This window comes from Drosophila mauritiana, chromosome 2L (assembly GCF_004382145.1).
Source record: "Drosophila mauritiana strain mau12 chromosome 2L, ASM438214v1, whole genome shotgun sequence".
Lineage (NCBI taxonomy): Eukaryota > Metazoa > Arthropoda > Insecta > Diptera > Drosophilidae > Drosophila > Drosophila mauritiana.
In genome coordinates this window covers 20,105,779-20,131,750 of record NC_046667.1, presented here as the reverse complement: position 1 = coordinate 20,131,750, position 25,972 = coordinate 20,105,779, and the positions used below count along the sequence as shown (strand labels likewise).

The window sequence follows — 25,972 nt, the reverse complement described above, 5'->3', positions numbered from 1 at the left end:
CATGGCCACTAAGAACTGTCAGTTGGCAACCGGTCATGCTTTAATGAAAATCCAACTAGAGACCACGACCACTATTTTAACTCGCCCATGCCGCATGCCACATGCCCCATGCCTCGCGCCCACATCCGCATCCACATCCACTCTCCATATCACAAAAGATCGCTTTGTGGTCAGTGGCAACCGAATCCGGGGCACACACTTCCCATAAATTGCATTAAAAGCGGGCCAGGAGCGAAAACTACTCGCAACAATGCAGCCGGACATAAACACGCTGCAAAATGTTTGTAGGCTCTAAACCAAAATTGAATTTGCGGTTTTGCCTGCGGGGCGTGGCTGTGGGCGTGGCTGTTGGCGTGGGCATCAAGTGGGCGGCCGGTGGTATGACACTGCGAGTGCAGGTGGGGGCCGGCAAATAACTGTAAATGAAGCTAAAATGTGGTCAGCCGAATTGTGGATTCAATAAAAATGGCCACGGGCTCTGCGAAATGAAAGTATGGTCAACAAGATTGATTATAATCAATATTAACAGTGGCGGAAACTCGTTGCTGGAAACTCTCGGAAGATATAAATGTATATATTGACATAATGCACTATCTACTAGCTTAGTAATAACTATACTCATCCGGATTTTCAGAGCTTTCACTTAACTCACTAGACTGCACCTTAGTTGTATCATCGCATTGCTTCGAGTTGCGTAAGAGGTTTGTCTGCTTAGTTAAATTCGAAAAATTGTGGGCCATTCTTAGGGATCTCCTCTGGCGTTGGTAATACTGAAGACACCCTTTATCCTTATTCTGGGCTTTGGCCATAATATCGGAAATGAGGTCATCGATCGCCCTAATGCGTTCCTTAATTTTATTTTCCAATTTATGGCGACGTTCGTCGTAGTTCATAAATTCAGCTTTGACCTTCATTTTGTCTAGCAATCTGCTCGACCTGCTGGTTTTCTCAAGTTTCCCAATCCACTGAGAGAATTCCGGATTGCTAAGAGCTTGCAGTTTATATTTTTCCACAAGTCCCCTTAGCCGAATTGTGGCTTCGTCATTAAGCTGGTTAATTGTAGTGCCAAGTACTGGATATATATATTAATTAAATGAGTGCCTGTCTTGGGATATCTGTACATATGTACTATGTACTTACTGCAGCCAATATTTGCCAACAGGCATATTGCCATAAACTTCATATTGGCAGTTCGAAATGCTAACTGAAATGAATAGCTAATATGGGAAAGTCTACAAGGGCAAAACAAATCGATGGATATGCATATGCATATTAAGCATATTAAATAGATTAAACGGTTAAAAAACACTTTATCTCATAAATTCAAACAAATATTAAACAGGTTAGCCCATAATCAATTACCCTTGAATTAATACAATTGTAGAAGTTGAATAGGAGTTCAATAGGTATGTTCAATAAAAGCGAGATTTTATTTGATTTCTTTGAAAATGTTTATCATAAATAGTCTACAAAGTAAGGGTCACCCAGCCTGCCGTCATCCACTCCATGAGGGCACGCTACACTATTTTGGTGGAGGACCTGCCGTTTTCTTTCGTTGGAGGACTTGTAGGCACTTTCAAGTTCAGCTTCCTGATGCAGGTAGAATCGCAGACATCTCTTGCTTGCGTTCCTAATGGCAATTATGGATCTGATCGTTATCAAGCGCTCAGTAATCTCATCCTCAAGTCTTTGGCGATGCTTGTTGTAGTGATTGAATTCATCGGCCACTGTGTTTACCCTTTCTATCCACTGGTAGAACTCGGGGTTTCCGGTGGACAGGAATTTGTACTTGTTTGAAATATTTCGAAGCCTCCACGTCGCCAGCCTGTCCATTTCTTCTAAGGATTCACTGAGGGCTGTGGAATATATTGGAATTCCCTGTCATATTAGAGGCTGATATCTGAATATGGGGCTGCGATTAACTCACCAAAGCCCAGCTTTGCCAATACTAAGAGTGCTATTATCTTCATTCCACTGACCAACAAATGCATCTGATACGGATATTTTAAATATTGTTAATTTATAAAGCTAAAATAATAGATAAAGTAGTGTAACAAACCCCTTTCGTCAAGCTATTCAATTGATTTTTTACACTCTTGGAAAATATGTATAGAAAATGCTAAGTAAACAAGACTTGAAGGCATATGATTTTTTAACCCAATTCGATAAAAACATGTTATGTTAATGCTCGTTTAATATCTTTGGAAAACCGATGGAGAACGGACAAAAAAATATAAAGCGTTCGTCGTAGAGACTACTGGCTGCCGGGAAAACTTAATTCATGACCAAGTCTTAACCAAAAATGTAACTACCGCAGTTAAAGCTAGTTTCGTCGGTAGTAGATCAAAAATCCGTCGACAAAAAGGAGTGCGGTTTTAAATGAAACAATATTACATGCTCCAGTCGAGTTCCTCGACTATCAGATACCCATTTTTCAGCTGGTCGGAGTGCGAACAAGAATTTTCATAAATATTTTAGTATATTGCTAGAATAGGTGTTTGATACAGGTTAACCAAAAGCGAGCTTTTATTTGATTTCATTGGACATATTTATAATCAATAGTCTCCATAGTAATCGTAATCATATCCTTGTATCACCGGTCGTGCAGGGCATTCCATCCCATTATTCATATACAGCTCTTGCTTTCTCTGATTGGAGAGCTTGTAGGCATTTTTAAGTTCGTTTTCCTGATGCTGGTAGAATCGAACACATCTCTTGCCTCCTTTTCTTAATGATATTAGGGATCTGAGCGTGTTCAAGCGCTGAGTAATGTTATCTTCAAGCATTTGGCGTTGCTTATCGTATGATTTGAAGTCAGTTTCTGTTAGCATCCTTAGGCTAAAGCTACTGTGGGTAGCAGCGTTGTTTACTTTTTCAATCCACTGGGAGAACTCAGCATTTCCGGTGGCCAAGTATTTATACTTGTTTACAATATTTCGAAGCCTCCACGTCACCAGCCTGTCGTGTTCTTCATATAACTTGTTACTTAGGGCTGTGGAATGTATTGCAATTTCCTGTTACATTAGAGGCTGATATCTGAATACCTGCAATGAACTCACCAATACCGAGATTAGCCAATAATAAGAGTGCTATTATCTTCATTCCGCTAACTAGTAAAGCCTACTGATACGGTTATTTTGAATATTGTTTATTTATAGAGCTAAAATAATTAATTATAAAGAAGTGTAGCAAACCGATTCGGCAAGCTGTACAATTGAATACAATTTACTTTTTACACTCTTAGAAGAAATCTGTGACGCGGCCCGCGCACATTAAGGACATAATATATATAAATAAAAATATGAGATATGAATAATGAAGAAAATAACTAAGAAAGGAAAATAATAAAGTACACATAAAGAACAAACGGAAGCAATTCAAATTTAAATATTTTAGAGCGCGCGCCAACAAGCATGGGCGGATGGTCACACTGGACCGAGCAGGCTGGCCACGCTAATCAAGGCAAAAGCCACTCAGGCGACGGGCACACTAAGCCCAGCCGGAGCCTATATAAAGCGGCTGCGTGTTCATTTTGGTGGGCCCGATCAGTGGATCAGGTCGTCTCGCTCTCGATTGCGGCGTACCTTAAAAGGGCTCCCAAGTGATCTTTCTTTTCTGTCGCTTTTCCAAGTAAATTTTAAATTAGAGACACGGAATTTGTCGATTTTTTGTTTTTTAATGTTTTAATCTAAATAATAAGAACAAAGTGGGTTTAAAAAGTACAAATTAAATATTTTAAAACGCATTAAAAATAATAATAATATTTAAACTTAATTACTCTATTTTTTTTTTGCTTGTTTTTTTTTTATTATTTTAAAAAGAAAAATTATACATTTACAAAGACAAAGCGAAAAGAAAAAAAATGTTAAGAACTAATAATATAATATATAAAAAGGTAATGTCTATTGCGAGTTGTTTAAGTTTTTGTAATAAGAATGCAAACGAAGGAGGCTATCTACAGATTTTGGGCATAATCTATTTCGTTTTTCAGTTATTATATTAAGTGTGGGATCGGTGCAGCCTCCTGGTGCGTTGACTGGAGTCCAGCAGGTTTTGTGCCAGGTTGTTTGGGGGGTTTTGAAGCCTCTGCATGTACTGCCTGCTGCTTTTCTTGATCTCATCCTCCACCCAGGGAAAACTGAGGACCTCGTGGAAAGGGTGAGCGTTGGTGGCGGTGCGGAGCGTTTTGTTTTCGAAGGTCTGGATAATGTTGATGTTACATTTCGATGCAGTGCCCCACAGTTGAATGCCATACGTCCAGATTGGCCTTATGTTCGCTTTGTAGATAAGGAGCTTAGTGGAAGTCGGTAGCTTAGATCGTCTGCCCATCAGCCAGTAGAATTCACGGGCTCGGTTCTCCGCCTGTTTCCGCTTCTTTAGCAGGTGGCTGGTATTGATAGCAGTTTTAAAGCTAACTTTGACAAATGAGGGTAACAGTTTACATTATTTTTCCACTATTCGATTGCTTCAAAATTTCGGTAGAATGGAACTCTTTGTCTACAATATCTTTCAATTTCATCTGATGGAGTTTCAATACAGTTGGAATTAGACGCAGTTACCAGCTTGGGGAGAAAAATTCGGTTTTAGAATATGTTGGTTTTTTGTTTTTTTTTTGGAAATAAACTTGGACTTTCTGGAGTTTCTGAGCTTAATGTGAATTGAATTGGGAAACCTGAATTTCAGGTTGAAATGGTATCTAAAATTTGAATTTCAGAAATGCAAAACACCTTAATTTCAAAAATATTTTCTTCCTGCAAATGTGTGGCGGGTGGTTATAAAAAAAACGCCACCTTATGCCATATGCTTAGATTTTCCATCCAAATCTCGAATATTTTTCAAAATTCTTTCTTTAAGCAATGCTACTACCAGAAGGTCTAAAATATTTGGCATAATTCTAAAATTTTAGAAATGGAAGGCAATACAAAGCATATAGATGATGGTGAGCTAGATGTTTGAAACTCCTTAAATATTCTCTCAAAATCTTCCAGAAGATCTACCACAACTTTTAATGCTGATTTATTTACATCTATATGGATTTCAGTCTCACTTAATATTTCATCCACACTACCCCAGATATCCAGAATGGACTTCATCATTTTGTAATTGGAGTTCCATCTAGTCGGACATGCGCTTTTCAAAGTCGTTTCTGAAGTATGCTGCAAATTTGACTTTTTGAAATACTTTACGATTTTTTTGCATGCTTTAACGGTTTTGTTGAGTTTAATGGCCTCGTAAAAAGATTTTTCTAAATCATTTGACAACAGGTTTTTTTTTTTTTTTTAGCGTGCGTTTATTTATTTAAGATCTGTCCGAGAGGACAATAATTAAATGGTTTGGCGTGTGATTTACTTAAGGGATACTACGTGTATTTGAGGCGGGTGACTTAACTAAAGGTATACTACATGTATTTGAGGCGGGTTTTAAATTTATATGTAATTGTTGTGGTACGTCAAGGGGATGTTTTCGCATTAGTCGTCTTCTGGTTTCGCCGTTGTCCAATAAGTTTACGGCGGGGTGGTTGGGGCGATTCTCAAGCACCTGTTCTGGAACCGCTGTATTATCTGGCGATTCGAGTGGCTTGCCGTGCCCCACAGCTGAATCCCGTAGGTCCAGATTGGCTTGAGAATTGCCTTGTACACCAGGATTTTGATGCTTTGCCTCAGTTTGGACATTCTCTTAACGAGCCATTGCATCTGCCTCAGTCGCGCATCGGCCTGTATGCGTTTTCTGAGTAAGTGGAAACGCCATGTGAGCCTGCAGTCCAGGGTCAGGCCGAAATTGATGGACAGTGCAGTGAGGGCAGTCCCCCTGATCGCAACGACCCGTTCAGGAGGAGCTCCAGACTCGCGAGATCCCCCACTAGAGGAGTCGGTAGACGAATCAGGGTGTTGGAATCTCGGTTCCGGCAGTGTCGAGGGGTGAGCAATCAGCCCCCCATCCGCCTTTGCGCCGTTGCTAGCGACTGCAGTGCTGCTGTAGAGGTGGAGAACTTGGTTCCTACAGTAGCTACCACCGCGACAAGTCAGAAGACGATGGGTCACATTGCCGTGCCATCGCAAAAGGCGGGAGCGAAGTCCCCTGCTGGATCCCCTCATCGGTCTTCGGAACTGACCACGGCTCTCCAGAATGAGGACCTGAAGGGAATACTCACCATGATGAATGGGAAGATTAACATCCTGCTATCCCCATTCGAGACCCAACGGCGCGTCACAAGAGAGGCAAAGGGTGTAGCTTCTGAACTCTCAGCCCTTAACAACAGCTGTGCTACTAGCGAGCCCCGCGCGTCGAGCAGTGCTTTTAGCCTACTAACTTCTGCTCGATCCTCAGATGTGGTGGAGGATCATTACACGATCCTCCCTACCTTGTCTATTCTTCACCAAAAATCACAAACAGTTATCATCCTGAATGGCCCCTTTTGGTCGCTAACCGCGGCTCACACGGAATACATCCTAGTCATAGGCAAACAAATTAGTTTTTTCAAAACAATATAAAAAGGAGTATATTAAAATGAATAAACTTTCTTTCAGCTATCATATATGTTAATTGAGACTTAAATAAAATTCAGACCGCCAATACTAATCTTTCCATTTACAGCTTTCGATTTCCCTTTAAAATAAATACTCAATTTAGGTGAAATAATTCCAGGGGGGAGCGACAATTTTGTACCTCAAAAATCAATTAAAAATGAACAAACATTTATTTTCGGACATTTGTGCGTGTGCACGGCCGGCAGCCAAAAATTAAACGTTACAAAAAGAAACAAAGAAAGAAGCGCTCTAGTTACAATTCTGGGGCCGAGGGAGGAAAGCTTTCACCAAAACAACTGAGCATCATGGGGTATGAGTCAGGACTGTTTGCAGAATTTCAGGATTCCAAATTTTTCAAAAAACCAAAGTTACAACTAAATTCTTATGATATTGAAATCGAAAAATATGAGTCCGACTCCTGACTTCTTTTCATCTGGGCTTGCAGTTCTTAATCCTATAAACTCATTTGATGATAACTACTCAACACTACTCATCACAAAAATCTAGTCCGGATATGCGATTGAGCTCATTTCTTTCTAATAAAATTACTTTAATTTCTTCTTTCACTAATTTAATGCTGTCTAACATAATAAACACCGAGTTCCAACGCGTACGTATTTCTTGCTTTAACGTCTTAGACATTTTGTTATTCAAATGCGAATGTTTAAAATATTTTACAAGATTCTTGCAACATTCTATTAAAGACTTAATTGGAGGAGGAAGAGGATTTTTTTCGAATATGTCATCCATAGCCAGGTTTAAATTGTGGCATGCACACGATAATCTTTTGTTGCTTTTAAAGGCATCTACCACATTTGCCCCATTGTCCGTAACAACAATACATTTATCGATATTAGAATCCAAACTGTACTCTTTCATAATTTCCTTAACGTTATTGAGGATGTTCTCGCATGTGTTCTTATCATCTGTGAACTCCTTTATTCCTAGCAAAGCCACATGCAGCTTAAATGACTCATTCACGTAGTGAGCCGTCAGCGAAATGAAGTTTCTTCGCGTGTAGTCGTCCGTCCACATATCTGTTGTAAATGCCAACTGTTGACCTTTTATTTTGGACCGCACCTCACTTTTTAGGCTTTCATACTCTCGGCTCATAATTGTAGATGACAACGCTTTGCGCGATGTGACTAAATCAGCGAAATCCTGTTTGCCATACTGTGATCCAATATCCAAAAGCGCTTGGCAATACTCGCGAAAGCCTTTGTCTGCCAATTGAAACAATTCACAACATCTGAATATTTTTGTGGTTAGTACAACAAAAATCGGTTACGAAAAACGATTGTAGACCTTTTGCAAACAATGCTAGCTGTTTTCTCTCAAGATTTTCCACCCCACGATAAGGCACCGTTTTTTTGGCAAATAATGAAGCGAATTAATTTTTGGTTGGTTGGCATTCTCATTTGCCGCCAAAACACATCTATGTCGGTCGAGCGTGCGTGTTCCCTGTTTACATGTGCTTGCACTCCCGGCAGCATACAAATTCAACTATTTCTTTGTTGAATTCAATTGAGTCGAATTAATTGGAATTAATTTTGTTTTATCACTTTTAATATCAATTGAATTTTGTATTTCTTGTCGCGACATTGTATGCATTGCTTTCACTTCACAGATATTTTTTATAAGTAATGTGCAATTTGGTAGCAAAAGTGATAGGCAAAATGCGATAAATATCTGAAACTCTGAAAACTATCGATTGTGACAAATTCGATTTAACAAGTTAGATTGTGACAAACAAGTTTAACTTTCGGTTCTGTTTTCGGGCTTTTTCGGGCCACGATAAAAAGCCCGGCCCGCGCCCACCTCTACTATGAAATGATAATCCTCTGGTGGTGAGCGGAGGAGAGGGCAATTTCCCCTTTGGGATGCTACTTTTGGCGCCACCCGTTACTGCATCAGTATTGGTGAGCGATGGAGGGTCTCTTTGGGCATTTTTGGTGTTTATATTCTCTTTCTTATTGTGTGAAAGGGAAATAAAGATTTTTAATGCTGCCTCAGAAGAGTTATTTGGACTTTTCTTTGTTTGAATTGGAGGCAATTTCTTCTGGTTAATAATGACGGTATTAACCAGGGAATTGTCAGACCCGTGGGACATTGGCGATATATTTAAATAAAAAGGGGAAGATCGCTCTTCTGGACTAGAGGTAATTGAGAGTACCTCTCAGAAAAAAGGTTTTCGGAACTGGACATGTTGATTTTTAATTATATTTAAAGATTTTAACGATACATGTAGAGGTATAAATACCCTGGATTTTAGATGATGATGTATTCTCCAGTTTATCGTGTCTTTGGTATGAATTTCCTCCTTCTATTCTTGGCTTTCTCCTGAATTACTGTCTTCCTTTCGTCTTTATATTTCTTCTCCTTTTTCCTTTTGGTTATAGCGGCGTCTTTTCCACTAGAATTATTCTAGTGTCTTTGAAGCAACCTTGAACAGTACTTTGCAGTACCTTCAAGGCCGCCCCAGATTCCTGTGGTATCGACTGCACATTAAACAGTATTTTCAATTGACTGTTTACCAACAATCGTTTGCGCGTCGCCACTTGTTTTGGCATTTAAATGGAATAACTTTTCAACCGGAGTCAGCCGTGGATTATTGATAAAAATGGCTGTGAAAAGATCCCGGAAAGTCGGCCAGCAAAGATAGTCGCCTGCGAAAACTTCTGTATCGCATGGAGCCAACCGACAGCCAGAGGAAATGTAGGCCTGGGGCGCAGCGTTCGCGGCTGGGATGGACTGAGACGTGCCCTGCTCGATTTTATGAACGAGCTGGGCAACACACCTTTCATAGGCATGTTGCTTGCTGCCGCTTCGCCTGCTGACACAAGGCACTCTGAGCAGAGGTCGAATTCTTTTTCAACCTTGTCCCATAGGGTTCGGACTTGGTCCGCTAAGCATCGTGACGGTTGGAGCTGCGGATTCCGGAGTGTTGATCTGAGCCTCAAATTCGCTTAAGCGGTCAGAAACCGAAATGAATTTGGCTACTGTGGCTTTGGATGGAGTAGCACAGTCGTCGGAAATCTGCGCAGGCTTTTCACCGAAATGCTTGGGATTCTTGGACTCTTGGTCCCTTGTGGTGAAAAATAGACCTGGGTTTGTCAGCGGACAATTTCTTCTTATCGTCCCCGATGGGCATAATCGAAGAAATACGAAATGGAAGGGAAGCGGTTTTGGAGCCCGGTCACACTTTTGAAAAAGTAGACAGATTCCTCAGACTGCACTTAATAAAGTTAAGCTTGCCGCCGTGAACGGTATAAAGCAGCGAAAAAAGACCTTATAGGATGTAATGGGTGAGAAAATGATGCAAAATTTACGAAGTGGAAACGCCGTAGTTTAGACTAATTGGACAGGTGACTCGGACTGAACAGGGAATTGTATAAATGACCTGTGATTTATGAACGACTTGTATTTGGCGGTCGACTTTTTTATTTATGAATGATTTTTTTTGAAAATTTTCAAAAAAAATTTAAAAAATAATTTAATAAATATTGAAAAAGTTATTTGTTAAAAAAAAGAGAAAAACGCTTTTAATTTATTGCTCGGAAATTAATTTGGAATTTTACGGAAAAAATTGATGGAAAACAAAACGCCTTTTCCGCGTCGGCACTTGGAATAAATTTTATTTGTGGTTTGGATTTGCCGACGGGAAACAATTTAAACTTTGGTATATGTTTAAAAGGAATGCAGATAATATGCGCAATGTATGTCGGTAATATATGTGGATATAATATATGTTGATGTAATATATGTAATATATATGGATGTAGTATATGTAGATGTAATATATGCAATGTATATGGATGTAGTATATGTTGATGTAATATATGTAATATATATGGATGTAGTATATGTAGATGTAATATATGCAATGTATATGGATGTAGTATATGTTGATGCAATATATGTAATATATATGGATGTAGTATATGTTGATGTAATATATGCTGATGTAATATATGGAACTGGCGGGTAAATGTTTAATTAATATTTTATTTAGAATGGCCAGAGGGTATGTGTTGTTTGTTTCGTTGTTGTATTCTTCGATAGCAAAGCAAATTGTATTAAGTGGACTGCGGAGTTAACGCAAAAAATGTGTTGCGAAAAGAATTTGGCTTGCGTTGGACACAGTGAAACGAGTACAGAATTTTTGGCACTTTTGACAGAGCTTTGGACTTAGAAATTTTCACTGAACTTGGCACAAATTATTTTTATTTTCACTTTTTCACATTTGAAATTTTGCACTTTTCGGACTGGATGAATATTTAAATATATTCGGAAATTTGGACTTAGAAATTTTCACGAATGAGGGTGAAAGAAGAACGGTGGGTAATATGGCGGCGCCCGTGAGAATGGATAAGTACTTTTCTTTAATTGCCTTTTGTCGGAGAAATCCGTTAGATTTGACAATAAATCTTACAGCAAATTGAACGAAATTGGATTTTCGAACCTTTTGCTGCAGACCGGCAATTAAAAGAAATGGAAATTTCGTACTTATCTTATAATTTGGTCGCTGGTGGACAAACTTGAAAATCCAGGGGATCCGGCTCGAAGGACCAAAAAATTATGGGTTGTTGGGGGTTGCTGTCCTGGAATTTTCCAAATATGCTGAAAAGAAAACGCTCGAAGAAAAGCGAACACTAGACAATTCGTAATTGCGCGGGCGCGACCGGGCGTATGTTTATTCAGCGTGGTTAGTTTTGACACTGCAGTATGGTTTTTTTTGCGTTTTTTTTGGCAGAAATTCGAAATGATGACCTATCTTCACCAAATTTGGTTTGTGATACTCTTTAGTTCCCCCAAGATGATTCACAAAGTTTCAAGTGATTTGGTCAACTTTCATATAGCTGCCATATAAACGATCTGGCCGATATGCCATAAAAATATTTACATTAAAAAATTGTATCTATTTTTAATTATATTATATTATGATATTATATACAGAAAATTAAATAAAATAAAATCATATTAAGATGTATATGATGGTCCAAAACAGTTTGTCATGAAATTTAAAAATAAATTTATCATATGTCATTGTTATGCTATTATACTTACAAAAAAATTAAACTTATTATTTATTAATTTAAAAAAACTCTTCGTCTGAGGCTATTACATCAAGTTCATGATCTTGCTGTAGAAGTTCTCTTTCATCGTCCTCCTCCCCCTCGTCGATGTCCTGGCAATCACCATGATCATCATGATCGCTTCCAACGCATGGTGATTTAAGTAGAGAAATTACCTCTTGCGGCATATTTTTGTTTTTATTTTTCCTTTGTCTTTCTTTTAGATAAATACTAGACAACAAAGGATCAGACGTATCTAGAGCTCTGTTAAAAATATCGGTCATAGTATCTAGGCGACTGCATTTTCTTGCATGTCTTCTCCGATCGCTCTTATAAAATTTGTTCCTCGATTCGGACGCATGCTCACCAAGACAGCCAACAGGCACCAAACAATTATCTATAATTTGATGCCCATGAACTAACACCTTGTGAACAGTAGGTGACATAGGATACCAAGGATATTTGTTGTGATAGGCCAAAAAAACATTTTTACAAAATGTTTTAAATTTTTCCGAGTCAATTTCGTATTCTGAGGAAATCGTTATTAAAATAATATAAAAGCTATAAAGAATGTCGTAATCAATATTTAATATTGACGACAGTAAGGCTGTATTAGAAAATGCCCTTCTGGCTGTATTGCCATCATTTGAATTTCCGCTTCCATTCGGTAACGGCTTGTCCACATTGATACCCATTTTCTCCATCATTTGTTTTTGTATAAAATGCTTTCGTTCCACTAATTTAGGTTTATCAAAGTCCTTTACGTGCCAAGTTTTAAGATCAGCTCTGTATGCAAGTTTTAAAACAAATTCAAAGAAGCGAATCCACGCATGTAAAGGGCTTATTCCAAACTGAAGAGTTTGAAATTTAGCATCAAAAATATCTGAATTAAAATCATTCACATTCATTAAATGCGTTGGCTTTGCTCCGCAAATCGGGCAACATTGGCAAGAGTTACATCCTGTTAATATGCTTAAGACTTTACCGTCTATTAGTGTCATTTGACCGACATATTTTACAAATATTTTAATGTTGTTTATTTTATGCAAATATATGTGCAGATTACGAATCTGGGTATCCAAGTTTTCTTTTTCTGCTAATATAAGCTCTCGAGTTTCCTTAATAAATTCAATTTTTAAAGGACGACAAAACCGTATAGATTGTGGCGATCTGTTGATCCAAATAATTTTTTGTTCATTGTCTACTAATTTTAATGGCACAATTGTAGTAACAAACAGCGATCCATCATATACAGCACCGATTTCCTCATAACGTTGCTTATAAATACTCTGACCAGTTGATCCATCATATCCATAGCTAAATATTAATTGGCATTCTATCGAGTTGGTATTTGCTTTGAAAGTTTCATACTGCATTTCAAGAATCCGCGAAGTTGTGTGGTTTAAGAGTTGTTGTAACTCAACTTGCGCTTTATTCTCAAAATACTCGATGCCATTTGGTCTAAGCTTTAGTTTAGCGTTAAGAACATCAGGATATGATGGGTAAATATCAAAGCCGTGTACTTTTGTATTCCGTTTTAAATTGATGTATTGGCTTTTTGTAAATCCGTTTTCAAATAAAAAGGCTAATGCATTGTCGACGGACATTTGTGTGGGCTCAGAAGAGAACATTTTTCTTTTTATATTATTGATATTATCGCTGTTACCAGCTGCTTTTAATACAACTGCCATGTCCTTTTCATTTCCTTTTTTAGCCGAAACTGAAGCAGCATGCAAGAGTAATGGTACAGAATTATTATTTTCATCCGCAAGGTACGAAGCCTTTTCATAAACTAGTTTTGGACGACCAACTTTGTTTGGAGTTTTCCAATCAGCGATTATACAAATACTACATGCCAGCCATTTGAAGTGTTTTTTCTTCAACCTGTCCAGCGATCTATTGCAACCTGGCAAATGTTTCCTTATGTAATCAAAGAAGGACTTAACTTTTTTATTTATCAATGAAATACAACATTCATTTAAATTATTCTGACCAATTTTTTTTAATATATGCTGTCTAACTGCATCCTCAGAGCGACTATTGTTGCTCCAAATGTCTAGCAGCTCTGCATGCCCAAACCAGTATTCATCTACAAAAACGTAATTTTTTCAAAAAGGAACAAAAAGGTGCAAATGAAACCAGTTGTATAATATTATACACATGTTAGTTAATAACTTGCCGTTTAAATTCTTTTGCAGTGGTTTGCCATACAAAAGTTATATTCCACGAAACACAGCTACATTTGTTAAGTTGACTGTAAAAAAGGTACATAAACAAAACACGATACAACTACACAAAAACATATAACATACACAAAAATTTTACTGAACTACAAATCTACATACCTGGCCTACTGTTTTCCATGACACCACCTTACAATTTTTAATTCTCTGAGGAAATATTAACCACAAATGTTGCACAATGATTTGCCGCCAATTTTGTCTTACGCATGTTATCGACAATCAGCTGTCTTTGAGAGGTGGGCAATAAGGCAGTGTTGCATAAAAAAGTAAAAATCGACTTTTTTTATCTAATTAGACTATCCTAAATATAAAAAAAATAAAAATTTTTTTATTCCGTTCAAAAATTTTTTTGACTTTCTGCCAAAAAAAACGCATAAAAAACCATAGTGCACTGGTGCTTATTCTAATTAGTTAGGCTCTCCCAAGCGCAGCGGAGACTCTGTGGTGAAGAGCGGGAGAGCGTAAGAGGGAGCGGAGAGCGGGTGACAGTCCAAACCCAGTAACTTGAACACTGACCATGCGTTAAAGTCGCCCGCTATGAGAACCTGGGTGCGGCCTCTGTCAACGGTGCTTCAACAGTGGACCGCTATGTGGCCTTCTTCCAGACATCTGAAGCATCTTTGGCGTGGCTCCAGCTCCTTGATCTGGCATTGGGACCATCCTACCCTCAGCTTGCCACGCTTGATCAGCGGGTCCGCCAGATCGGCTGGGACTGCTATTACCGCAGTCTTCCCTCCATACTGCGTTTGCCGGAGGCTCTTGATAGCCACCACTGCTGCAGGGATCTCTGCCCGGGCCTCCAGGGCCCTCTTTAACTCGTCTTCCGTAGTGAGCTCGTCGAGGTCGCGAATCAAGAATACCTTTGATTAAGTTACCGCGCGAAGGCTGGAGCGGTCTCCTAGCACCGCTCCCATGTCCATCTTGAGCTTCTGCGTCAAGTCTTCGGCAAAGGCACATAGCTCGAGGAGCAGTTCGCCTTTGGCCGTCCTCTTAACCCTTGATACGTTCTCCCCGATGGCCCTGAGCCTGGCGTCCTGCCCTCTTGTGACCAGCGACAGCACTTCGTTGTACGGGAAGCCAGCTGATGGGGTGATAACCAGCGCATCTAGCCTCTCCCTCTGCGGTCTCTTCCTGCGCGGTCCGGGCGGTTGCTGCAATCTTGGTTGTGGCTTACTTCCCGCTGCAGTGGCTTGCGGCGGAGCCCTTGGTAGGCGCTGGGGTCCCGCAGCCTTCTGGTGGTCGGTCGCTGGGCTCTCTTCGCGGACAGCGCCGTGCGATCCTTTGGCTTGGGGCTATCCTTACCCTTGCTCGGTTCCTCGTGGCTGGATGGGCGTTTAGGGGTGGTCTTTTGGCTAGCATCTGCTCTTGCCGTGCGTCCGACCTGCGAATTCTCCGCCTCCGGCAACCTTGTGCGCAGCTTTAGTTGGAGCTCCTTCAGTCTGGCGAATGAGTTTTCATTGCCAGGTTAATGCTCCTCACCCCGTTATGGTTGACCTCCGTTAGAAGGTCGTCCAGGATTGCTCCCATCTCCTCGATTTCTAGCTGGGGGGTCTTTACCCGCTTTGCTAGTTGAGGTCTGGTAGGGGGGGATGTCGCTTCCAATGGTCTCTTGGGGTTTTGGGGTGGGGTCCTTAGGACCTTTGACCTTTTCCCAAACACCAAACTTTCTTCGTCGTTAATGGGTGCACTTGTTGCATTGCTTAGTCCGACGGCCAAGAGTGCCTCCGTCGGGGCGGGGTTGCGGTAAATGTTGGGAAGGGCCTCCAGAATCCGTGCCCTAGCCTCGGGATTAGCAGAGGGTTTTTTTTTTTTTTTTTTATTATTATTCGACTTACGGTAGGAAAATTAAAATCCTCCAAAGATACCACCTACCGTCCGTGGGTGGCATGCACGATTCATAAGCCCTATTGGAATTATGCCTACGTACGAAAACAAAAAATTCCGCGTGCTCACCGGGACTGCCAGTCAAGGTATGACGTCGGTGAGCAGGAAGTTAGGCCAGGTCGCACTCCCTCCCTTCAGTGTAGTCTATGAGGGCTCTTCCTTCCACCCTTTAGTCGCCTTTAACGACGAGCTGGGAACGCTGAGGTAGAATTCTTCGCCCGCCGTCTCCCAGGACGCCTGTTTGGACACAGACACCCACTCTGTTTCATCATAATAATGATAAGGCTGTGTCCCAGCTCCAATGCCCCACTGTTCGCCAGCATAGCCGCGAACAAGCCGCTAGGACTGAACGGGGTACCTGACAGCGTCTTTACCTGCTCCCTCTCCGCCGTGAACCTGGAGCAGTGCATTAGCACATGTTCTGCTGTTTCTTCACCGTCGACGCAGAACAAGCATTGGGCTGACTCTTGTAACGAACACACTCATAGAGCGTTGTCCACCTCAACACACTCTGTCTACTATTTTGATGCTCAGGGAAAATGGGCGTGGGTTTTGTGTTGAGATGAACAAGAGTGTCACAGCTACAATACTGTAGACAGAGATACGGTAGATTCAAAAACGATAACCAAACGGTTAAGAACCGGACAAGAAAGTGTACCTATTGAAGATGAGGCCCAGATGTTATTGGCCTTATTCTATACCCACCCTACCTGTGAAATCCATTCGGACTCCACCCTAATACAACCACTGCTTTACATACCCTCTGGTGCCCAACAAGACGTCAGATTAGTTCATTTTGGACCCCATATAATTGAAGATAAAGATAATATTCCGATACATATTCCTAAACCTAATCCTTAAACTAAAAATTACGTTATTTACGTTAAGGAAATCTCTTATTGAGTAATTTTGCTTATCAACGATAAAATAAAGGAAAAATAATTAAGATAGGAATGCACATACTGGTATTTAAGTTTACATTACTATTTTTGTTTGTTTGGCTTACTTTACATTAGAATTATATATAATTAATGAATATTTAAACTTTAAACTTCTTTAAATTAAGAGATCTAGATATACGATTAATTAAGGCAAGGTATTTTAAAGCACACTATTTAGGAATATCTGACTTTTTATATATATGCTTGTGTGTTTTTATTGTTTTTGTTCAGTACTCACGCACTTTCCATCGATGTCAGCAGGCCTGATGACTGTTGATGATTTGCTGTAGATATTAATATAAATCGGGAAAGTCACATATATATATTTGTCAGATCTCCCACAAGTTCAGCTAAATTAGAATCATAGAAATTTATAAGTAAATATTTTTATGTAAAATTAACAGAAATAAGAAAAACTATTCTAAAGATACTTAAAACTGGACACGATCATTCGTGTTGCGGCTGCTTCAGGTTCGCAGCATACGCAGCGACAAGGCCAGCAGCCTGGGGCTCGTGTTGTGCGCAAATATTCGGAATGCGCACGGATGAAGAAGACACCAGGCTGAATTTGACACTTGTGCATAAAATGGATGCACGGCGATCTGCTTCCTGCTTGCGGCGATGAAGAGTAGAAAAAAGAACGCCAACTCTGGGGGGGGGGGTGTGTTGACCAGCGATCTGTCGGCAGAAGAGCACAAGCCCAGCTTTGCGCTGCACGCGGTGGGTGCCCCTGATGCAAGCAGTTGTAAATCTTTCTGCGATCGATGAAGCCACAGTAAGTTTCACGCGTGGTCAAAAGTTAAGGGCGAAAAACAATACAAACCGCCTTGGCGACGCAGCCACAAAGTCTTCTGCCTCCAAATGTGGGATCGGCAGTTAAAGTAAACTATTTCTCGGCAATATTTGTAACTCTTATCCAAATCACACGATGCTCGTGGATTTTTAATCATGGATTTTTGCACAAAATTAAACTTCACTCGATGACGCCTTCACGAAAAGAGAACGGAAATAAGCAGATCATGTGTGACCGTAGCTTGCTACAATCCTACTTGGGAATTTTGTGGTATTTTTATAGGGCAATATTCAATTTTGCCAGGATCTGAGTTTGGCTAAAATGGTTCGTTACCAAATAAGTGCGATAGCACATATAGGGTTGCCATTTGGCTTGACTCCCACAACCACAGATTTGATTTTTAGTCCCTGTGACTAACAATAAAAACTGAAAAAGGAGTCAAAAGCAATTACCAAATGTCCTTGGCATGAAATCTACCAAGTACCTTGCCGTTCATGTCCTCTAAGAGATATATTGACTGACCAATCCTTTCTTTGACTCGGGCCTTAATACCGACAGGAGCGAGTTTCGCGTTAAAATTATTCGCTGCATTACTTAGTACGAAATTTCAGCTCTCATACATATGACGAACGCCATATTTCGAGATAAAGTCAGAGAGATCACGGCTTTTAAATTGAGTTCCGTTGTCACTCACGACTGTTTCGGGTACACCAAAGCATGAAAATATTTCATCCCGCAATATACTGATGATCACTTTAGTGTTGAACTTTTTCACAGCTTTTAAAAGGGTAAATTTGAAAAAGTGATCCAGAATAATCAATATACCAATGTTGCCGGATTTCGATCTGGGAAATGGGCCGACAAAATCAAGTTAGTCTTTGAAAAATTGTATCGCTTTGCACTTGTACTCCCATTGGTGGTTTTAAAGAACGATTGGGATATTTAGTGGTCTGACACGTCTCGCAATTTCGAATGTAATCACGAACGTTGATAACCATGTTTGGCCAGTAAAAACGCCGTCTAATACGCTCTAAGCATTTAGCCATTCCACAATGTGCAGATGTTGGTTGATCATGAGCCGAACTCATTACGCTATGACGCAACGACTTAGGTACAAGCAATTTCCAGCAATCGTCTGGTGAAACGTCAGTACAATTGGGGAATGTTGCACGATGAAAAATATAATCATCACTGATTTGAAAATCAGGTAATTTTAGAGACACTAATTTATCTCTGAGAGCAGAGGACTCTTCCGATTGAAATGCACTGGAAGATAAATCAATTTCGGGATGGACTTCAAGGTCTATTGCAGCAATATCGTCAACATCCTCGAACGATCGAGACAAAGCGTCTGCAACCACATTTTCTGTTCCCTTGCGATGCTCGATTTCGAAGGAATAACCCTGAAGCTTGATAGCCCATCTTGCCAATCTCCCGCTTAAATCTGATTGGTTCATTAGCCATCGAAGACTTGAGTGGTCAGTGACTACTTTGAAACTATGACCGTCGATGTACATTTTGAACTTCTTAATTGAACTGCAGCCATGCATTCGAGTTCTGTAACTGTATAGTTACGTTGGGCTTTATTCAGCTTCTTAGACATGAATGCTATCGGACGTTTACAGCCGGAATCATCACATTGAGCTAGAACTGCACCCACTCCATGTAGTGAAGCATCACACTGCAGGATAAATGGTTTGTCATAATTGGGGTGAATGATACAAGGAGCAGAGCATAACTTGTCTTTGATATTGTCAAAAGCTTCTTGAGCAAGATCGTTCCAACTGAAGGATTTGCCACGCAACAGTTCAGTAAGATTGAAAATGTCTGTGGAGTAATTAGATAGGAATCGCTGGTACCAACCAGTCATACCAAGAAATCGTCTTAGTTGTTTTTGGGTCTTTGGAACCGGAAATTCGCTCACAGCAGCGATTTTGTTTGGATTTACTTGTAGTGTGCCTTCGCCCACCAGGTAATCGAGATAGTCTACTGTTTTTAGGCAGAACTGACTTTTCTGGACATTAATTGTCAATCCAAACGATGGTCTTCGAAATTGTTTGACAAAACCAGCAAATCGTCGAGGTAGACTATACATGCGATTTTAATTGATAGGGTATAACGAGGTCCATCAAACGGCACATGGTTTGTGGAGCGTTTGACAATCCAAAAGGCATTCTCTTGAACTGATAAAGGGTGTAACGTGTAACGAATTAAAATGATGTATGATTTGAGTACCTGTACTTGCGGGCGCACGCTTTAGAGGCCGGCTCTAGCTCATGGCATTAAGTGTGGTGGTCTTGCTTGTACAGATCTCTTTTCGTTACAGACAATAATTAATAAGATCAAGAAATTGAGCGTGCTTGCAACAACAACAAAATGAAGGAGCTGGAATACAAAAATCGGAGGAAGCAAATTAATACTTTCGGAAGCGGACAGTTCTAGAATGGGAGAAAAGTTTGAGAATTTTTCGCCTGCGAAGCACAGGTGGAATCGTGTTCGCGCATTGCCCTACCCTACCTTAGACCACTTTCCTTAAGAGCATAGCTCTAGTGGTCCCTTCAGTGCCCTACGTCAGGAGAAACATCAGCCGAGTCAGTATTTAGGTTTTTAGAAATTCATATTTTCAATATCAATCAATACTTAATAATTAATAACAATATTTATATCTAAAAATAAGTACATACTAAAGGAACCAAGTAAATATAAAAAAAAATTCAGACTAGTGTGACTCAACGGAATCTAAAGCAAGGTTTTTCTCTCAGTTGCGAGATCAGAAAATGTAGTTTTAATTCTATATACGAGATTATTCCAATTAAAAAGTTATAGATACTACTGGCTAAACATATTTTTAGGAAGGAACATGGCTTTCATTTAATTCTTCAATAATTTTTTTTGTTCTCTCCATAGTCTTGTTCTGTGAATTATTAATTTTATTTATTTTTTTTTTTTTTTGAGTTTTCTTTATAACGTATCTTTAACGAGTTAAAAAATTAGTTTCGTTGGAGAGAGAGCCGCGAGTAAATTCGGATAAATTTTTTTTTTCTTTCTTTTTATCTTTATATTTCAAATGGCTGCTGATGGCGCCACTCCATTATTATTATTTGTTTATCTGCAGTGTGTATACAATATAAGGTGACCTCTAGCAAAATTTATTCGGTTTACTACCGAATATTTCCAATAAAAATAAAGTTTTATCAATGAGACTCACTCAACTTTTCACTCCTTTGCGAAAGATCGATCTCCCGGCGCAGATGAGCTGAAACGAAAAGGTGGCTTTTTCCACTAACACTATAAGGAGGCATAATTTTGGATTACACGACTGTGATCAAACTTTTATAAATCTCTACTCTAAAATTTAAATGAGCACTTTCCGAAAAGGAACTCTTCTCCAAAAAAAAATTAATTCGCTTAGGTTAGATCACTTACTATATAAAAATTTTAATCACTAATAAGAATTCAATTTAAATCCAAGAAAATTATTAAACAGCATGACCGAGTTTCTTACTCGAGTACATATTCTCATAGCTTAACGTTAATCTTAAACTAAAAAAAAATTTTAATTTCTGCCACTCTATGTTCAGGATGGCGATCCGGTTGGATTAATACTCTCTAGTAAGGTTATGTCTGCCTTTCAGCATTTTTCCGTATAATTAGAAATTCTGATCGATTTGACTTTGATTTTATTTAATTTTTGGGCATTCTGGACTGCCAATCAAGCAAAACAAAAATTTTCCATTCACTCTAACCTCACTTTAAGCACTACTTAGGCTGCATTGTAATTAGTTTAAATATCCCTCCTGGTGGCCCCGGCTTAGGGCGGTCGCTGTCCTGCTGCTGCGGCTGATCCTTCGCTCCGGCTTGCTGGAAAGGCGCTCCACTTCTTGGCCTGGCGCAGTTGCCGTCTCTCCTTCTGCCCGCCGGTGGCGGCTCCGTAAAACCGTGGGACCCGGGCAGTGATGTGAACGTGTAAGATGCCCAGCGAAAACCCTCCGGGCTTCAATTTCGGCTGCGATTATATTCCCGCATCAAACTACAGTTCACCAATATTTCGAAATTCACTAACCTGCAATTTGACCCAGTCGAAGCTAGGATTTGGCGGCAAGGCGGCAGTGAGATGGCCGTGACAAACGCCGATCTCTTCGGCTGAATATCGCCGGGAAACACACGCCGGACTTATTTCGCGCACCACTATAGACGAAGGAACGCCGTATTTTCGATATTTCGCGCGACAAAAATCCCGTATGACCGCAAGTTAAAATTTTTCCGACGCACTTTCGCAACTTGACGCGTTGATTGTTCAGATCGAAAAGAAGGCAAACCGGAAACATTAGTCGAGGCGTAGGCCATCGGCGGAAACCACGATCAGCTTAACAACACTTTTTCTCCGATAACCGAAATATACCAAACTTATCGGGTGCAGCTAATAAGGGTTGCATCCAGTCTGATATATTTTAGCTACTTCTTGCTACATCTAGTACCATAAGACCTCACTTTAGTGTGTCACAGCTGACCGCCCTATCGATTATTCATCGAGATTTTTCTCACCCACTGCTTCAGTCGCCACTACAAGGGGCCTGTTTGGAACGGTGAAAGCAGTCTTGGCACGGGATTCTTTGTCTAAACAAATATGCCAAAAGGCATCCTTGAGGTCAATTTTGGAAATGCAATGTACCGGTGGAAGATGACTTAGCAGTTCATCCACAATTGGGATTGGGTATGCGTCCTTTACTGTGACTGCATTTAATTGTCTTGCATCGAGACAAAATCGCACCTTGCCTGGTTTGATATGCAAGGTAACTGGAGATGACCAAGGCGATGAAGGTGCCTCTTCAATGACATCCATCTTAATCATGCGATCGATTTCTATACACAAAAGTTTTTCTTTAGCAGGCGAAAGTGGATAAAATCGTTGTTTGATTGGTTTCGCATTGGATGTATCGATATTGTGCTCTATCAGGTTAGTCAATCCTAAGCCCTCGTTCTCGAACGATGGGAAAAAGTCTATTACTTTCTGCAATTTTGATTTTTGTGAATCACACAATCGTACGCGAGTAGAGTCTTCTTCGGGTTCAAAGTTGATTTCGTTGATCGAAACTGTTTGCTTAATAGAAATTCCAAACGTATACCAGAAATCCATTCCGCATATTACGCTTTGCTTTATGGAAGGAACTATTAAGAATTCGAAGTTATTATCAACTGAGTTGTAAGTCAAGGGAATATGTATAGTGCCTGCAACATTTTGCGTTTGGCCATCAGCAGTTCGCACAACCGATTTAAATTTATTAAATGGCTTGGTTGATATTAATTGTTGTGCTAGCTCACCACATATAACACTTTTGTTGGCGCCACTGTCTAGGAGAGCTAAATGCGATTGACCAAAGATGTCAATGTTTGTGAAAGATCGAATATCGTTCTTATTGTGAACGATTGATGAAATCGTTCCAACGGTTGAATGATCGTTTACTAATCCAAAATTTGCGAATTCGCCGTGATAATCGATGTTTTCGATGATGAAGTAAATTTCCCCTAAATATTTGCAATTTACGATTTGCATACTCCAGCAATTGCAAATGATGGATTAAAAGTTCGGGTTAATGTTACGTCAGGTTGAGTTGAAGGCCGAATGGAATGAACATCATTTGCCACAGAATTTGGTTCTGTTTGTATTTTCGAGGCTAACGGCGGACATCCGTTTTGTTCGCACAACGAATGCCCTGCTGAGAGTTTTCCGATGCCGATTTAAATTTGGCGCAGTGGGGCTTATACACCTCTGGTGTTCCGCAACCATAACAAAAAATACGGCGTGTCTTAAGGCAATTCTGGTAACCGTGACCTGATTCATCGCAGTTCCAGCACTTAATTTTCTCAGAAGTCCTAACGACACAAATCTCGACCTCGACATCCTGTTCTTCCTCAGACTGATCTTCGAAATCATCTTCATGCAGAATTGCGTTAACAAAACGCTTGCTTGTGTTCGGACGTTGGATTGGCTTTGTCCGGGTGCTTCGAAAGAAATCTTCGTGACGATGACATTCCTTACGCAATGTTGCTAAGTTTGGGGTGTCTATGTGCAGTAATTCGTGCTTGATCTCCGGTTTGAGATTATGACGAACTTCTACAGTAATCTCACTGTCCTGCATTGGTTTACGAAGGGAATCTGCAATGGAAAGCATTGCATCCAAAAAGTCATCAAAATTTTCCGTGCTACCCTGTTTGCGGCGACGCATAGCTATTTTAATTTCACGATCAGATCTCTGATCTTGATATCTTTCCTTTAAACGCCTGCATAACACGTTCCAATTCATGTTATCCACCGATCTATGAACACGCCAATAAAATGCTAAGGCCGGTCCTGCAAACAGTAAATTAGCGAAAGGGGAAAGAAGTTCGAAGTTTCCGTTCAGGCTTTGCGAAGTGAGACAATTTACGCGGTAAATAAAATCCTCAATGGCAATGTCGTTGGCTGAACCGCTGAATTTAATACGCCAATTTGATATAATGTTGGAAATCCTATCAGGTCTATCCAAAGAAAGATCACTTCGATCGCTACGAAAGTCTGGTTAAGTCCTAACATGTGAATTGTTATTTCTTTCTGAGTTTATTTCGGGAACGTCTCGACCGAAATTATTTTGTAAGTCTTGCTGCAGCTCACTCTGTCCATTATTTACAAGTGTGGATTTATTTAATTGAGTGAACGCCATAGTGATTTGTTCTGTCACTGATTGTAGCATGCCTGCTTGAAAGGCCTGCATTGAACTTTGGAATATTTGCTGAACGCGGTCTTCTGTCACAACTCTGGAATCTGAACTATCCCCGCTACAAATTTCCTGTTGGGAATTTGGATCAGACTTCTCATTCTGTTTGGCTGTATTCCGAGAACCTGAACGGGTCATCATCTTGTTACCTTGAGATTTAGTTGACAAAGGCAAATGAGATCCTAACTCGGATTGAGAACATGGCTGGCCACATATGGGGCATTTGTCATGGTTCTTAAGGTAATTGTCAAGGCAATGTTTGTGAAAAGAATGTTTACAACGTGTTGACGCCGAAAAATGAGTATATGTACTCAATCCTTTAAAAAATTTCACAATGCCTTTATTCGACTTTTCCCTTTAAGCACACGACACCGAACGCCGCGTCTCGCGTATTCCTCTTTTCTTATGCTCTCTGAAGTGTGTATGCGTTTGTGAGTGAGCTCGGTATACATTCTTATCTCTAAATGCTAGCTTATAAGTAAGAGCGAGATAACAATAATATTCTTATTCCTAACGGGGATATGATCGTATGCTTCTCTCTGCCGCTATGGGCTTCATACCTAAGACTATGCTACTACATGGTACAGTGGGCCTTATGAGTGTTCATCCTACCACAACTCGGCCGTCCTGACTAGTATATCCCCTGATCATGGTTTACATTGATTGCTTAGTTGTATGATGAATTCTTTTACCTTATTTATACATATGTACATACTATATGTGGACGCCGAAAAATGAATACACGCACTCAATCCTTTAAATAATTTCACAATCCCTTTATTCGACTTTTCCCTTTAAGCACACGCCACCGAATGCCGCGTCTCGCGTATTCCTCTTTTCTTATGCTCTCTGAAGGGTGTATGCGTTTGTGAGTGAGCTAGGTATACATTCTTATCTCTTAATGCTAGCTTATAAGTAAGAGCGAGATAACCATAATATTCTTATTCCTAACGGGGATATGATCGTATGCACCAGCTTTTCCTTAAGAGTTGAGAAACAGCTCATTTCCTTTTCCCCAAATTTAAATTTTTCATCTTTTCTCAAAAGGTCATATAACGGTTTCGCTAATGTTGAAAAATCTTTTATAAATCTACGGAAGTATGAACATAAGCCCAGAAAACTTTGCACTGCTTGTATTTTGTCTGGAACTGGAAAATGCTGTATGGCATCTATTCCTTTGTCATCAGCCCTAATGCCTTCACCATTTATAATGAATCCTAAATATTTAATGTTTGTGTGAAGAAACTCACATTTATCCATTCGTAATTCCAATTTATTTTGAGCTAATCTGATAAACACTTCCTTTAAGGTTTCTAAATGCTCCTCCGAGTTCTTGCTAGCAATCATGATGTCGTCCATGTATACAATTACTTTGTTATCCCTTATAAGATCCTCGAAAATTTTGTTTACAAACCTTTGGAACTCCGCCGATGCAGTTTTTAGGCCCATTGGCATTCTGAGAAATTCGAATTGCCCTAACGGTGTAACAAATGAGGTGTATTTAAATGAGGTGTAATAACTGATTCCTTATTGACGAATACATGAAAATAACCGTTTTTTAAATCAAGCTTCGAAAAAACTTTTTTGTTGACTAGCTTGTCTAAAAGGTCATCGATAAGCGGTATCGGATAATTGTCTTTAATTAAAACTTTGTTCAGTTTTCTAAAGTCTATACATAGCCGTATGTCTCCTGTTTTCTTTTTGACTAAAACAATTGGTGAAGCATATTCTGATTGACTAGGTTGAATAATTCC

General features: G+C 39.9%; 3 protein-coding genes across 3 annotated transcripts; all 3 read right to left on the bottom strand.

Annotated features, from left to right (window-relative positions):
* Positions 1 to 495: 495 nt before the first annotated feature.
* On the bottom strand, positions 496 to 1,192 carry LOC117143235. Its single transcript, XM_033307789.1, has 2 exons — positions 1,141 to 1,192; positions 496 to 1,072 (listed from the first exon to the last, which is right to left on the bottom strand). The coding sequence occupies exons 1-2, from the start codon at positions 1,181 to 1,183 to the stop codon at positions 603 to 605; spliced, it is 513 nt and encodes a 170-aa protein (XP_033163680.1). The 5' UTR covers positions 1,184 to 1,192; the 3' UTR covers positions 496 to 602.
* Positions 1,193 to 1,411: 219 nt separating this feature from the next.
* On the bottom strand, positions 1,412 to 2,011 carry LOC117143251. The gene is made up of 2 exons (XM_033307811.1): positions 1,928 to 2,011; positions 1,412 to 1,856 (listed from the first exon to the last, which is right to left on the bottom strand). Exons 1-2 carry the CDS (start codon positions 1,989 to 1,991, stop codon positions 1,456 to 1,458), a joined length of 465 nt encoding a protein of 154 aa, XP_033163702.1. The 5' UTR covers positions 1,992 to 2,011; the 3' UTR covers positions 1,412 to 1,455.
* Positions 2,012 to 2,489: 478 nt separating this feature from the next.
* LOC117143243 lies at positions 2,490 to 3,135 on the bottom strand. The gene is made up of 2 exons (XM_033307804.1): positions 3,060 to 3,135; positions 2,490 to 2,992 (listed from the first exon to the last, which is right to left on the bottom strand). The coding sequence occupies exons 1-2, from the start codon at positions 3,100 to 3,102 to the stop codon at positions 2,556 to 2,558; spliced, it is 480 nt and encodes a 159-aa protein (XP_033163695.1). The 5' UTR covers positions 3,103 to 3,135; the 3' UTR covers positions 2,490 to 2,555.
* Positions 3,136 to 25,972: the final 22,837 nt, after the last annotated feature.

Bases quoted from the DNA above. Each gene is read 5' to 3' on its own strand.
- LOC117143235 (XM_033307789.1), bottom strand. From the start codon at position 1,183: ATGAAGTTTATGGCAATATGCCTGTTGGCAAATATTGGCTGCA. The intron at 1,073-1,140 runs GTAAGTACATAG...ATATATATCCAG, and splicing joins GTTGGCAAATATTGGCTGCA to TACTTGGCACTACAATTAAC.
- LOC117143251 (XM_033307811.1), bottom strand. From the start codon at position 1,991: ATGCATTTGTTGGTCAGTGGAATGAAGATAATAGCACTCTTAGTATTG. The intron at 1,857-1,927 runs GTGAGTTAATCG...TATATTCCACAG, and splicing joins ATTGGCAAAGCTGGGCTTTG to CCCTCAGTGAATCCTTAGAA.
- LOC117143243 (XM_033307804.1), bottom strand. From the start codon at position 3,102: ATGAAGATAATAGCACTCTTATTATTGGCTAATCTCGGTATTG. The intron at 2,993-3,059 runs GTGAGTTCATTG...TACATTCCACAG, and splicing joins ATTGGCTAATCTCGGTATTG to CCCTAAGTAACAAGTTATAT.